The 11,968-nt window shown below is 39.8% G+C and overlaps 3 protein-coding genes across 3 annotated transcripts; 2 read left to right on the top strand and 1 right to left on the bottom strand.

Moving 5' to 3' along the window:
• The first annotated feature begins 496 nt into the window (after positions 1-496).
• Positions 497-1,618, top strand: LOC147869561 (uncharacterized). The gene is made up of 2 exons (XM_087330829.1): positions 497-765; positions 1,213-1,618. Exons 1-2 carry the CDS (start codon positions 536-538, stop codon positions 1,415-1,417), a joined length of 435 nt encoding a protein of 144 aa, XP_087186955.1. The 5' UTR covers positions 497-535; the 3' UTR covers positions 1,418-1,618.
• Positions 1,619-2,643: 1,025 nt separating this feature from the next.
• Positions 2,644-6,453, bottom strand: LOC147869560 (pentatricopeptide repeat-containing protein At5g27110-like). Its single transcript, XM_087325706.1, has 3 exons — positions 6,323-6,453; positions 3,087-5,820; positions 2,644-2,964 (listed from the first exon to the last, which is right to left on the bottom strand). Exons 1-3 carry the CDS (start codon positions 6,424-6,426, stop codon positions 2,644-2,646), a joined length of 3,159 nt encoding a protein of 1,052 aa, XP_087181832.1. The 5' UTR covers positions 6,427-6,453.
• Positions 6,454-8,273: 1,820 nt separating this feature from the next.
• LOC147869559 (pentatricopeptide repeat-containing protein At2g39620-like) lies at positions 8,274-11,607 on the top strand. The gene is made up of 2 exons (XM_087330828.1): positions 8,274-8,308; positions 8,477-11,607. The coding sequence occupies exon 2, from the start codon at positions 8,540-8,542 to the stop codon at positions 11,237-11,239; it is 2,700 nt and encodes an 899-aa protein (XP_087186954.1). The 5' UTR covers positions 8,274-8,308; positions 8,477-8,539; the 3' UTR covers positions 11,240-11,607.
• The last annotated feature ends 361 nt before the right edge of the window (positions 11,608-11,968 follow it).

The following is an 11,968-nucleotide window of genomic DNA, read 5'->3' as shown; positions in this document are numbered from 1 at the left end:
GTAGAACCTCTCCACGCCAACAAGAAGTTTAGCATTCCGTGATTGATCGGGAAGTTATCAAAAGAGGGAGGTTCATATCTTTACCTTAAAGACAACCTAGGAGCTTTGAAAAGGAGAGGGCATATACATATGTATGAATTCATACACACAACATGTCGAGGTGCAGGTGCGTCCATGTGTGTGCTCAACAACGATCACAGATTGTGGGTTGCACGGACTTGGACACAACGCAAGGACATGGGCATGGACATGGACATGGACATGAGCACATTGTTTGTTTGTTGTGGGGACTTGGTCACAACCATGTACACACACATACACACACACGAAACATGGACATAGTCTAGCAATGGGCCCGGTTTCGGTTTCGGTTTCTTTGCCTTGAAACCGAACCGAACCGAGCCGAACCATTTATATAAAATAAAAACCAAACCCAAACCTTCTTCTCTCCTTCACACACATACACACACCTTTGAAGGAGAAGAAGAAGAAGAAGAAGCAGAGGAGAAGAAGAAGTGTAGGTAGGAAGCACACCATGTCCCTTACCCTAGCAATTGGAGCCCCTCTCAAGAACGCTGCTGCCACTACCTCTACTGCTTCTTCTTCTGCGTCTCTTCTTCTTCGTCTCCGCCCTCCTCCTCCTCGTGTGAGACCCATACGAGCCATGGCTAAGGAGACAGTGGTGGAGGAGAAGATCGGTGTTCGCGTGGAGAGGAACCCTCCCGAGTCTCGCCTCTCAGAGCTCGGCGTCCGATCGTGGCCAAAGTATGTTGTGAACATTTTTTCATTGATCGTTGATGTGCATCCATTGATGTTGAACGAGAAATGATATACATTTGCTTATGTAAAAGTTAGAAATTTCTTTAAGTGAAACATTTGTCAAAGAATCCCCTGATTCTTCACACAAGATTTCCCCTCGCAATATTGCCTCAGTTTTCACAAAATTCTTCAAATGCTTTTTTGGGATCTCCTGCGTTCTCTATGGTGCAGATGGGAGTATTTCCTTGGAAATATATGAGGGGTATTTTGTTGAAAATATTCAGTTTAGTGTTTTCATAAATTTCCGTGGGCATTTTATTTTCCACTACATAATTGTTGCCAGGCATTCCGAATCAGCTACATTGGGGTAGCTTTTCTTAAAGAAATTTGAGGAGTTCCCTAGGCATTTACTTTCCATCCATTGTTGATATGCCATTCAAATATGATATGCAGGTGGGGGTGTTCTCCGAGCAAGTTCCCATGGACATACTCAGGCACAGAGACATGCTATCTCCTCAAAGGCAAGGTAAAGGTGTATGGGGAAGGCACTTCTGCATATGTGGAGATCGGTGCCGGAGATTTGGTCACTTTTCCCGATGGAATGAGTTGTACATGGGAGGTCTTTGAAGCTGTTGATAAGCACTACACCTTCTCTTAAATTTGTATTAAAAAGAAGAAGTACCTCTGGGAGCTTGTAATCATTATCAACATGATAGATATGTTGATTGTTTATTTGTATATTTGATCTCGTATCTTGTTTGTGGTACTTCATGGATGAGGTTTGAATCTCATATGTAAAGCATTTGGTTAAAGTTTAAGATAAGGTCAGTTTGGGCAAATTGTTTTCCCCCTTTATCTCCCCCACTTCTTTTCCATCAAGTTATTCATGAGTCTATGAAGCATGGGGTGATCTTTATACGCAGTAAGGCTTGGTTCATGATGATGATTTAGAGAAAATTTTAAATTTTGCAAATGGTTCTTAATTCTTGGACACAATAACAATAGGCATATATAAGCTCTTTTGGTTTATGATGATAATGTAGAAAAAATTTAAAATTGTGCAAATGGTTCTGAATGCCAAGAGACAGAATATGAACAGGCAAATATAAGCTCTTTAATGGGTTCAGTTTCTAAGTACTTAGAATTGGCTACTACTGATGTGACTTTATGCTTTACTATTGGCTGTCATATTTTCAATATTAGCTTGCATAAGTAAAGCAGCCAGGTCTTCAAGGTTTCTTGTAAAAGTGGCAAAAACATGCGTCATACATTGTTCTATATCCCAATTTCTGTAGCTTCTCGGCGGAAAGGCAGTCTAATCTCAAATCATGCATTTCTTGTCAATGTTTTTTCAATGGATGGGGATACTGGTACAGAATTTCTACAAGAAGCAATACGTTGCAAAACATAGACTGCATGTGCTCATATCAAACAATGGCATACATTTGTTCATGTCTATCTTGACAAGAGCCCAATCCTGCCTACCAGGATTGATGATAGCATATGGATTTGGTGTCTACTCGGATCAACATTATGGTAATTCAACTGTTACAGGTTACAGTTACATTTTCAATGAGGTCACGATTGATCCAGCTCAACACCTTAGAGGAGAACGCACAGGTTACAAGTTTTCTGATGTTTTAGCATGAGAACTCTTCAAATATCAAGATGTCTGCTGGTAAAAAATTTCAACAGTATCTTGTCAAGTCGTAAATCTCAATTTTTGTTTATTTGGTTGGCCACGCCTTAGCTCAGATTTTCCAATGCAGTTGGATGCCTGATACCACGATCGTGTGAATGACCTGCTTGCATTCAATTGTGCAAGGCTTGTTAGGATGCAATTTCATTTACATCGAAACCATCAGTCCCCTTCGACAAATACAATTAGGTGAGACTTAAATGTGAGAGTGAAGCCTTAGAGACATTCTGGACTGGAAGACCTGAATTATCAATCTCTCTTTCAGAGAACTTCAGACTATATATCAGGAAAGTTTTATACAAATACCCTGGAATGTCACAAACCCCTGAATCATTGTGCACATTCAGAGAATCTTCCATGCATTCTGAATCATCGATCATTATGATTGCAATTGAGCCCCTCTCTACTTCGCCATTACCAAGTGAGGACAACAAACACCCCCCCTCCCCCCAGATTTCAATCAAATCTTCGTACAAGAGTGTAGACATAACCCAGACGACTCTGTGCTGAACTCACAAGAGCAATTCCCATTGTTAAAGTGGTGAACCTGGTGAGAGTCATTTATAATAATTTCCCGTTTTTCCATTCGAGATATAATCTTACTAACATTGTGGCAGTCTTGACATACCCGAAGATTCTTGGAAACACGTAGAGTCACTCCTTCAGCTGTGCTGAGGAGCCCAAAAGCTATAGCGAGCTTCTCACAATGCCCAAGCAAAGCCTCTTCCTTACTTTCTTTACTTTTCTCTGGTGCCACCTCTGATCCTACTGCACTTAATTGAGGTACATAACCTTCCGCTCTCAAACGCACAGATAACCTTTTTAGATTAGCATAGATCCTGTCGCTCTCTGGATGAGTTTTATCTCCAACAACGAATTCATGCACATCACTGTTGATTTCAATCCATGCCCTTCCAGGAACTTTCCACACATTCAAACATTTTCTCTCTTCGTCTATTGTATGTGCTTCTTCCAACATGCCGGCATCAGCATAGATATTAGACATTAGCACATAGGCTACAGCTACCTTTGAATCCAGCCTAATGACCTGACCAAAGCACTTCCTTCCAATTATCACATTTTTATACTTCTGGCATGCTGCAAGCAAAGACATCCATGCAGTACTATCAGGAAACATGGGTAAAATCTCAAGTAGCTCTTCAGCCTCTTCTAGGTGTCCTCTCTTCCCAAGGAGTTCAACTATACAGCCAAAATGTTCAATACCCGGTGTAATGCAATAAAAATCTCTCATGCACCGGAAAAACTTCAGACCCTCTTCGACATGTCCTGCACGACTGCACGAGGCGAGAATACATGTGAAAAGAATGCTATCAGGTACTAAATCCTCTTCTTCCATACCTTTCAGATACAGCCTTAATGACAAGAAATCAGCCCTTTGCGCAAGCATTGAGATCATAATACTCCATGATGCTTCATTTCGACTCTCCATCGCATTAAAAACAATCTGTGCCTCATCAAGACCCTCACACTTGGTATACATATCTAAAAGCGCATTTCCAATTTTCATATCTAATCCGAAACCCTTTAAGATTACTTCACAATGTAAGGACTGTCCTTGGCGCAAGACACTGATACCACCACAGGCAGTTAGGAGAGAAATAAAGATCGCTTCATCAGCATCAGGACCATATCTTTTCATTCTATCATAAAGCTGAAAGGCAGATATAAGATGCCCATGCTGAACATAACCAGCCATCATTGCACCCCATGACACAACATCCTTAGATTCTATATCTTCAAATGCTCTCAAGGCACCCTCTAAATCTCCGCATTTAGAATACATGTCAATGAGACTGCTTCCTAGAAATGCACATACTCTAATTCCACTCAGATGAATCTGCTCGTGTATATTCACACCTTTCTCTAAATCGCCAATATCACTGCATGCTTTGAGTACACAGGAGAATACATAACTGTTGGGTTTTACACTGAGCAATTTCATTTTCGCGAAAAGTTCCAACACGGTATAGCTAAAGTTATGTTGTGTATATCCAGCCATCATAGCACCCCATGCTACAATATTTTTACAGCCATGCCAATTATCAAAAACTTTATGGGCCTCCTCCAAGCATCCACATTTACAATACATGTCAATAAGGTTACTCTGGATGTATTCATCCAACTCTAGCCCATCTTTAATAACCTGATCATGTATCATCTTGCCCTCATATAAAGACCCAATGCTTGCACATGCTTTCAAGATGCACGATAATGTAATTTTGTTTGGCTCCATTCCCTTAATCAGCATGCTTTCAAATACTTGGAGAGCACAAGGAATTCGTTCATTCAAGGTATAACCTGCAATGAGAGCATTCCAAGACACCACATCTGCGTTCGGCAAGTCTTCGAACACTTCACGAGCTTCTTCAATGCTCTCACATTTTGCATACATATCTATTAGACTATTCGCAATGCGAAGAGTTGTATCAAACCCGATTTCAATCACTTGATCATGCAAGAGCATACCCTTGTCTAAATCCCCAAGGCTACCACATGCATTAAAAATGGATGAATAAGTGACTTCATTTGGCTCAATCCCTTCACACTGCATTTCCTCAAATAATTGAATAGCAAGATCTATATCTTTGTTCTCTATACACCCATCAATCATTGTAGACCATGTTACAACATTCTTGTATTGCAATACATTGAAGATAATCCGGGCTTTTCGCAAATCTCCAGTTTTGGCATAGAAATTAATCAACGAACTAGCAACAAATAGATCAGATAGAAGTCCCGACTCTATAATATGTTCATGTACTAACTGCCCTCGTGATATCGCCTTTATGCTCACACAACACTTTAGAGCACACGTGAATAGGAAGCTATTACGGACAATTCCTTGTTCTTCCATTCTCATATATATTTCCAGAGCTCTCTCGCTTCTTCCATGAGCAACATATGCGAGCATGAGGGCATGCCATGTTGAAAGACTTGGACATAAAACCTTACAAAATACAAGGTCGGCTTCGGATAAGCATCCACATGTGTCGAATAGACGGATAAGATTGTCTACCATAGAAGGAATCAAATCCAAACCATTGCTTATCAGAGAGAGCTGTATACCTCTACCATTGATAAGATCCTGCTTTTCTATACATTCATGCAACATAAAACAACAAGTCTCAGGAGAGATAAGTGACATTCTGTCATACATTCCATTTTTCCTGCTGTATATGTGGTTATAAACACCTCCATCTTGAACATTCACATGCATTTCGATGTCATTAGAATGAGATGTTGGTCCAAAGACAACATTTTGTTGAAATTCTGCAGCAAAGATATATCTATCTGGCTTCTCAGCTACATGTTTTTGCCCCGATGTAAAGTGAGCAACATCCCTAAAAACATCAAGGTAAATTTTGCATTCAGAAAACGTGAAGGAAAAAATGGGAAAAGGAAATTTAGGCTAAATTCTGAGTTTAACCAGGGAATTCCAAGAGCTCCACAGAGATAGGAGATTTAGATCTATATTTTATTAGAAAGTAGCAAAAAATCAACAGAGAAAGGAATTTGAGTGTTAAACTCTAGCAGAAAATCTGAAGAAATCAAATGAGAAATCAAATTGTACAATTGGGGAAAAAAAATCTAACAGGAAATGCCAAAAACAGCAATAGAAAAGAGAATCTAAGGCTAATGGTATAATGAAAATGATAAAGAAAGCAATTGTAGGGTTAAAAGATATCCGGGAATGCATACAACGAAAACTTGAGGTTATAGTAATTATCAAGAAGTGTCAAAAAAAAACACAGGGCTCTAAAAGGAGATCGTGGAAATCTAGGGTTTAAAGTTTCTATCCGTAAATACCATGAAAAGAGGAAGAGGGAAAGGAAAGGTGTTGACCTGATTCTGTAGTAAGGAAGAGTTGGAGCTGTGTGGATCCGATGAAAAGGAGAGGGCTGTGCAGAAGCACCGATTACTCCGAGTGCAAGAGGATCCACCTCCATCTCCTGTGAACAACTAACTACTCTGCAGTGCTGTTAGTATCATGATAAGTACATACATACATACATATCATCGAATGACATGATAGAATAAATTAAATGCTCTTCTCCAAGGATCGATCAAACTGTAGATGGACATTTCTTATTTTAGATGGCTGGGTACACACCACATCCCCACTATTGTAATCAATTTGGGTCTCATCATGGGCCAAATTTGGTCTTAGAAGACGGTTAATCTTCTCTTTTTCTTTTGGTGAAAACACACAATTATATAAGTAAATGTGTGTGAAAAACACTTCTTACAATGGGTGTCCGCGGTCACAATGGAATGGGGTATGCACACCCACTAACTACACTACACTACATGGGTTGTGGAACATGTTGAATTGCCAGTAGGTGCAAGACGAACACTCCACCGAGGAATTGATTTCCGCATGCTCCAATAAAGAAATTTGTCACATTAGTACTCCCTTCAACTTTCGTCGGCATGCTATGACTCCCACACCAACCATCAAATGCAAAAGCTTTTCACATATCCCAATTATGATGCAATCCTCGATACCTGAGAAATAAGAAAACGATCTCTATCTTTGATTTTTGGTCAACACCCACTGTCTAGGGGTCAAATAACGCCACGATAAAACTTGCCAAATTTGATAAATGTAACTCTAGATATGAGACGCAATCAGATATTGTATGAAACGATGAGTACTATCTTCCAATTGAACAATGCAAAAGAAGCAATTGTTCATTGCTTTAGAGCTAATCCCAAAGGCAACCTCCCAATCAAAACTCTCCAAATGAAGACCTTTGCTATAAGTGGCAATTTATACTGCCATTAAGATTTGCCATCGTCCATTATCAAAGTTGTGTATTTTCCATTCTTCTTCAGCCTTGGATAATAGCCATCGAAAAGACTCAATGAAGAAATGATACAAAAAATTAGTCGTCACTTGTAAAAACAATGTCTCGCCCCATAAACACCAATCAATCCACGGTTTCTCTTCTGTTTGTAAAGGTAAAGGACCTTGCATCATTGCAATATTTTGTAGTTGTTGCTAGATAAACCCATAATTGGGTGCGCGCGCACACTCACATACACACACACACACACACTCTCTCTCTCTCTCTTAAAAGTTCAAACATGCATGTTTGTTAACTTCTTATCTCCTAGGATATACAAAAGCCAACCAAGTGCTCTTAAATGGCATACAAAGGCAATGCTTTGCATTGTGCTTTAGCACGTAATGTCTTGCTTTTCATGTGCGTGGATATTATATACACCATAGGATCCACCACCAACGAAAGGAATTCACTACGATCAACCATTGTAAAAGCTTGTAAACTTGTATGTATGTTGATAACAAATTCTTGCACAAATCTAGATCCTCTGAACAATACATCTTTAATTCAACCATGTAAATGTGCATCTTACCGATGGACTAAGAATATGAATATTTGATCAACCAGAAACAAACCCTTCGATTTTGTGTAGTCATATACCCTCCAAACTATCTACTACAACGACGAGGAACTTACACGATGATATGCAATGATTGATTTTGTCTCAAAACTAGCCGCACCGAACCAATATTGCCAACATTGAAACAGGTTCCATAAGCGAAACCAAACATGATTTGGGTCTCAAAACTAGCGAAACCGATTTATTCGTGTGCGAGATCGACCATCATTTCGTCCGCTACTTTTTCTGTAGTCGTGTATGGAACTTCCGTCTTTCAACTCTTCATGGCATCAAACAATTATGTCATGGTTGAGCTCTAAACCCTAATTTCCCAATCTCGCATATGTATATGTACAATGTAACGAGCGGTGGCCGAACCCGGAAATACTATGTAGGAAAGCATATCTAAACCCTAAACCTAAGGTAAAACTCCAAACTCTCCCAACACTCTGAACCCTATACATACCCTAAAAGGAAGAAAAGAACAGTTGACCCCTAACCGGTAACCGTAAAATCTCACACTAAACCATTGCCCTGATATCTGTTTTAATCCGTCATCAGAATTAAGAGCTCGTCGTTTTGTTTGAACAGGCTTCTAATCTGCTCCAGATCAAGTTTCTCATCATATACCCTGCTTCTACCAGACATGTCGACATGCACAGACAGAATCAGGCATGCCTCTCTTCTAAAGTCGCTACGGATTCTGTTAGCGATCCGTGCTCTTTTAAAGAAAACCCACGTAGAGTATGCCCCCAAATACAAGAGGCAAAAGCGACTGAAAAAAGATTCCATGGAACTATGTGGAAAAATTTGTGCCTTGACAAGGCTTTGTTTCACTTAGAGAAAGGATCCTTGCCATTGCCTACTATTAGAGAATTCACATGGATCTTGCAGAGATGTAGAAAGAAGAAATCTAGTTCTTGTGCCCTAAGATTATATGATTATATGAAGAGAAATGGGGTAGAAAATCATTCTTCATTAGGAAACTACCTTGTTCCTTTACTTACTGAATCGGGATACATTTTGGATGCTCGGCATGTCTTTGACAAGATGCTGTTTCGGAATGAGTGGTCTTGGAGCTCTTTAATATGTGGTTATGCCAAACTGGGAAAGCCAGAAGAGTCTCTCCATCTCTACCATGGAATGAGAAAGGATCATTCATTATATCCTTTAGGCCATACTTATGTGAGCCTTCTCAAGGCTTGTGTGCAATTGAAAGATCTTGAAAGAGGCCTTGATATCCATGGAGAAGTTGCAAGAAATGGACTGCTTGAAAGAGATCCTTTCATGGGTAGCTCGTTGGTCGATATGTATGCCAAATGTGGTTCAATTCTCAAAGCTCAAGAGGTGTTCGATGGGTTACAAGTTCGAGACATTGTAACATGGACTGCCCTTATTGCTGGGTATGCTGAGCATGGCCATAGTGAGGCAGCTCTTATGTGTTATGAAAAGATGCGACTTGATGGGATCTTGCCCGATGCACCCACGATTGTTTGTGTTTTGAAAGCTTGTTCTGGCATGAGATCCCTTGATCAAGCAAGAGAAATACACATGGAGATTGAAAGACAAGGGTGGGTAAAAAGAAGCCTTTTCATTGGCAATGCATTGATTGATTTGTATGTGAAATCAGGGTATTTTGCTAAAGCCAGACAGGTGTTGAGCGAAATGTTGTACCCAGATGTAATCTCGTGGACGTCACTCATCTATGGCTACAGTGAACATGGCTACAATTTGGAAGCAATTGGTTGTTTTGAAGAGATGCAAATCAAGGGTGTTCACCCAAATTTAGTAACTTTTATTTGTCTTCTGAAAGCTTGTGGTGGTTTGGGGGACATAGAAAAGGGCCTAGAAATACATACCAAGATTGTAAAGCTTGGATTAATGGAGAGAGATGTTGTTATAGGTAACAGCTTGGTGGATATGTATGCAAAATGTGGCTTGCCAGAGGCTGCTCATCATATTTTTGATAGGCTTCCAGTTCGAAACGTGGTGTCTTGGGCAGCGCTTGTTCAGGGCTATGTTGAAGCTGAGCTTGCCAAAGAAGCCCTCCAGTGCTTTGACCAAATGCAAATTGAAGGTATATCCCCTGATGCCCTCTCATTTATTAGTGGCTTGAAGGCTTGTAGCCTTCTCATAGCAATAGAAAAGGGTGAAGAATTGCACCTTCAGATCAAAACCCTGGGTCTTCTTGAAGGTGATGATGTGCTTGGCAACACATTGATTGATATGTATGTCAAATGTGACTCGCTTTTCAAAGCCCAGTGTGTCTTCGATGAGCTGGAAACCCGAGATGTGGTATCATGGACCTTGATTATTACTGGACACACACAATATGGGGCATATAAACAGGCCCTAAGATGTTTTGAGCAGATGCAGTTTGAGGGTGTCCATCCTAATCAAATAACACTTGTTTGTGCATTGAAGTCTTGTGGCTGCATTAGAGATATATTTAAAGGTCAACAATTGCATGTTTATATTGAAACACATGGGCTCGTTGAGAAAGATACGAGTGTAGGGAACACGCTAATAGATATGTATGCCAAGTGTGGCTTTCTTGCTATGGCTCGATATGTGTTCAATAGACTTCCAGGGCATACATTAGTATCATGGAGTGCATTAATTTCCGGATTTGCTGCATATGGACAACCTGAAATAGCCATTAATTATTTTGAGCAAATGGGTTTGAAAGGATTTTCTCCTGATGCCATCACATTTGTGTGCTTTTTGAAAGCTTGTGGCATCATAGGGGCTATGGACAAGGTCAGAGAAGTACATGCTGAAGTTGAAAGCCGAGGTATGGTCACAACCAATGTGGTAGGCAACACTTTAGTTCATATATATGCGAAGTTTGGGCTGATTTCCAAAGCTCAACAAGTTTTTGAGGGTCTTCTCGTTCAAGATGTGTTCTCATGGACGTCATTCATGGTTGGGTATGCTCGGCTTGGAGAAACTGAAAAAGTTTGTTGTCTGTTTGAACAAATGCTAGGGGTGGGTGTGAAACCAGATCCTGTTACCTTTGTCGTTGTGCTTAATGCATGTGTTCGTGCGGGCTTTTTCGAGTTTACTAGATCTTACTATGAGTTAATGAGAAAGGGCTATGGCATGATGCCAAATTTCCAGCATAATGTTTGCATAATCGATCTTTTTGCCCGATATGGTCAAATAGACAAGGCGATTGAGATGATAAAGAAGATGCCCATTTGCTCAAATGCTGCAACATGGAATATTATGCTTAATGCTTGTAATAATTGGGGCAATCTGGAGTTTGCAAGGAAAGTCTTTAAACATGCTTCAGTGGAAAAGAATTCTGTGACCTATGTCTTAATGTCCCATGTATGTGCCGGTGGCAAATGAGAAGTTAAATACAAGATATATATTTGAATCAACATGCTACATTTACAGCCATAGGGATTTGGCATAGTGGTTTAGGGTTCAACCTTATTAAGTCAAATTCTTGGAATTCAATTCCTGTCAATGCCCATGCAACATTGCAATCAGCCACACATTATTCTCTTAAACATGCCACACTTGGATTTGTTCAATGGTTATGCCACCCATAACCTATGGTCATCATTAAAAATGTACGCATGAGTGTATATTATTGGGTCAATAGTCCATCCCTGATTACGGGAGGCTATAGAGGAGGTCCTACATCGATACACAATATATCGACAATATATATGTACTATACAGAGAGAGAAGTCTGCTTTCTCACTCCATTATTGTTAATTGTATTATCTTACAATCTCTCATCTGATCTTTCCCCTTGCTTTCTTGTCCAAAACCCTTTCACTTATAGATCTTGAGAGTTTACATTTTAATTTTCAGTCCATTAACAGGGCCAAATCTTCTCATTAGCTTATATAGGTGTAAACCTAAACCTTGTGCTCAGAAAAAGTGTTTAGGCATCTAGGGCATTTGATCTTGTCACTCGTGGCTTTCCCACAAACAAGGTTGTCGTGCTATTTCTAGCTTCTAAAGGTCATAGTTTAGGAAATGACTAGTGTTAAGTGTACTCTTATGATTGTTGTGATGTTTTAATATTATTAAACTCTCACTATTCAAATTATTAAATTCTCACTA

The sequence above is a fragment of the Azolla caroliniana genome, unplaced genomic scaffold (genome assembly GCF_043228905.1).
Source record: "Azolla caroliniana isolate FFs.n. ecotype wild unplaced genomic scaffold, voAzoCaro1.0.p SCAF_1, whole genome shotgun sequence".
In the NCBI taxonomy this organism is placed as follows: domain Eukaryota; kingdom Viridiplantae; phylum Streptophyta; class Polypodiopsida; order Salviniales; family Salviniaceae; genus Azolla; species Azolla caroliniana.
Note: the sequence above shows the minus strand (reverse complement) of the source record. Positions and strands in the feature narration are given on the sequence as shown.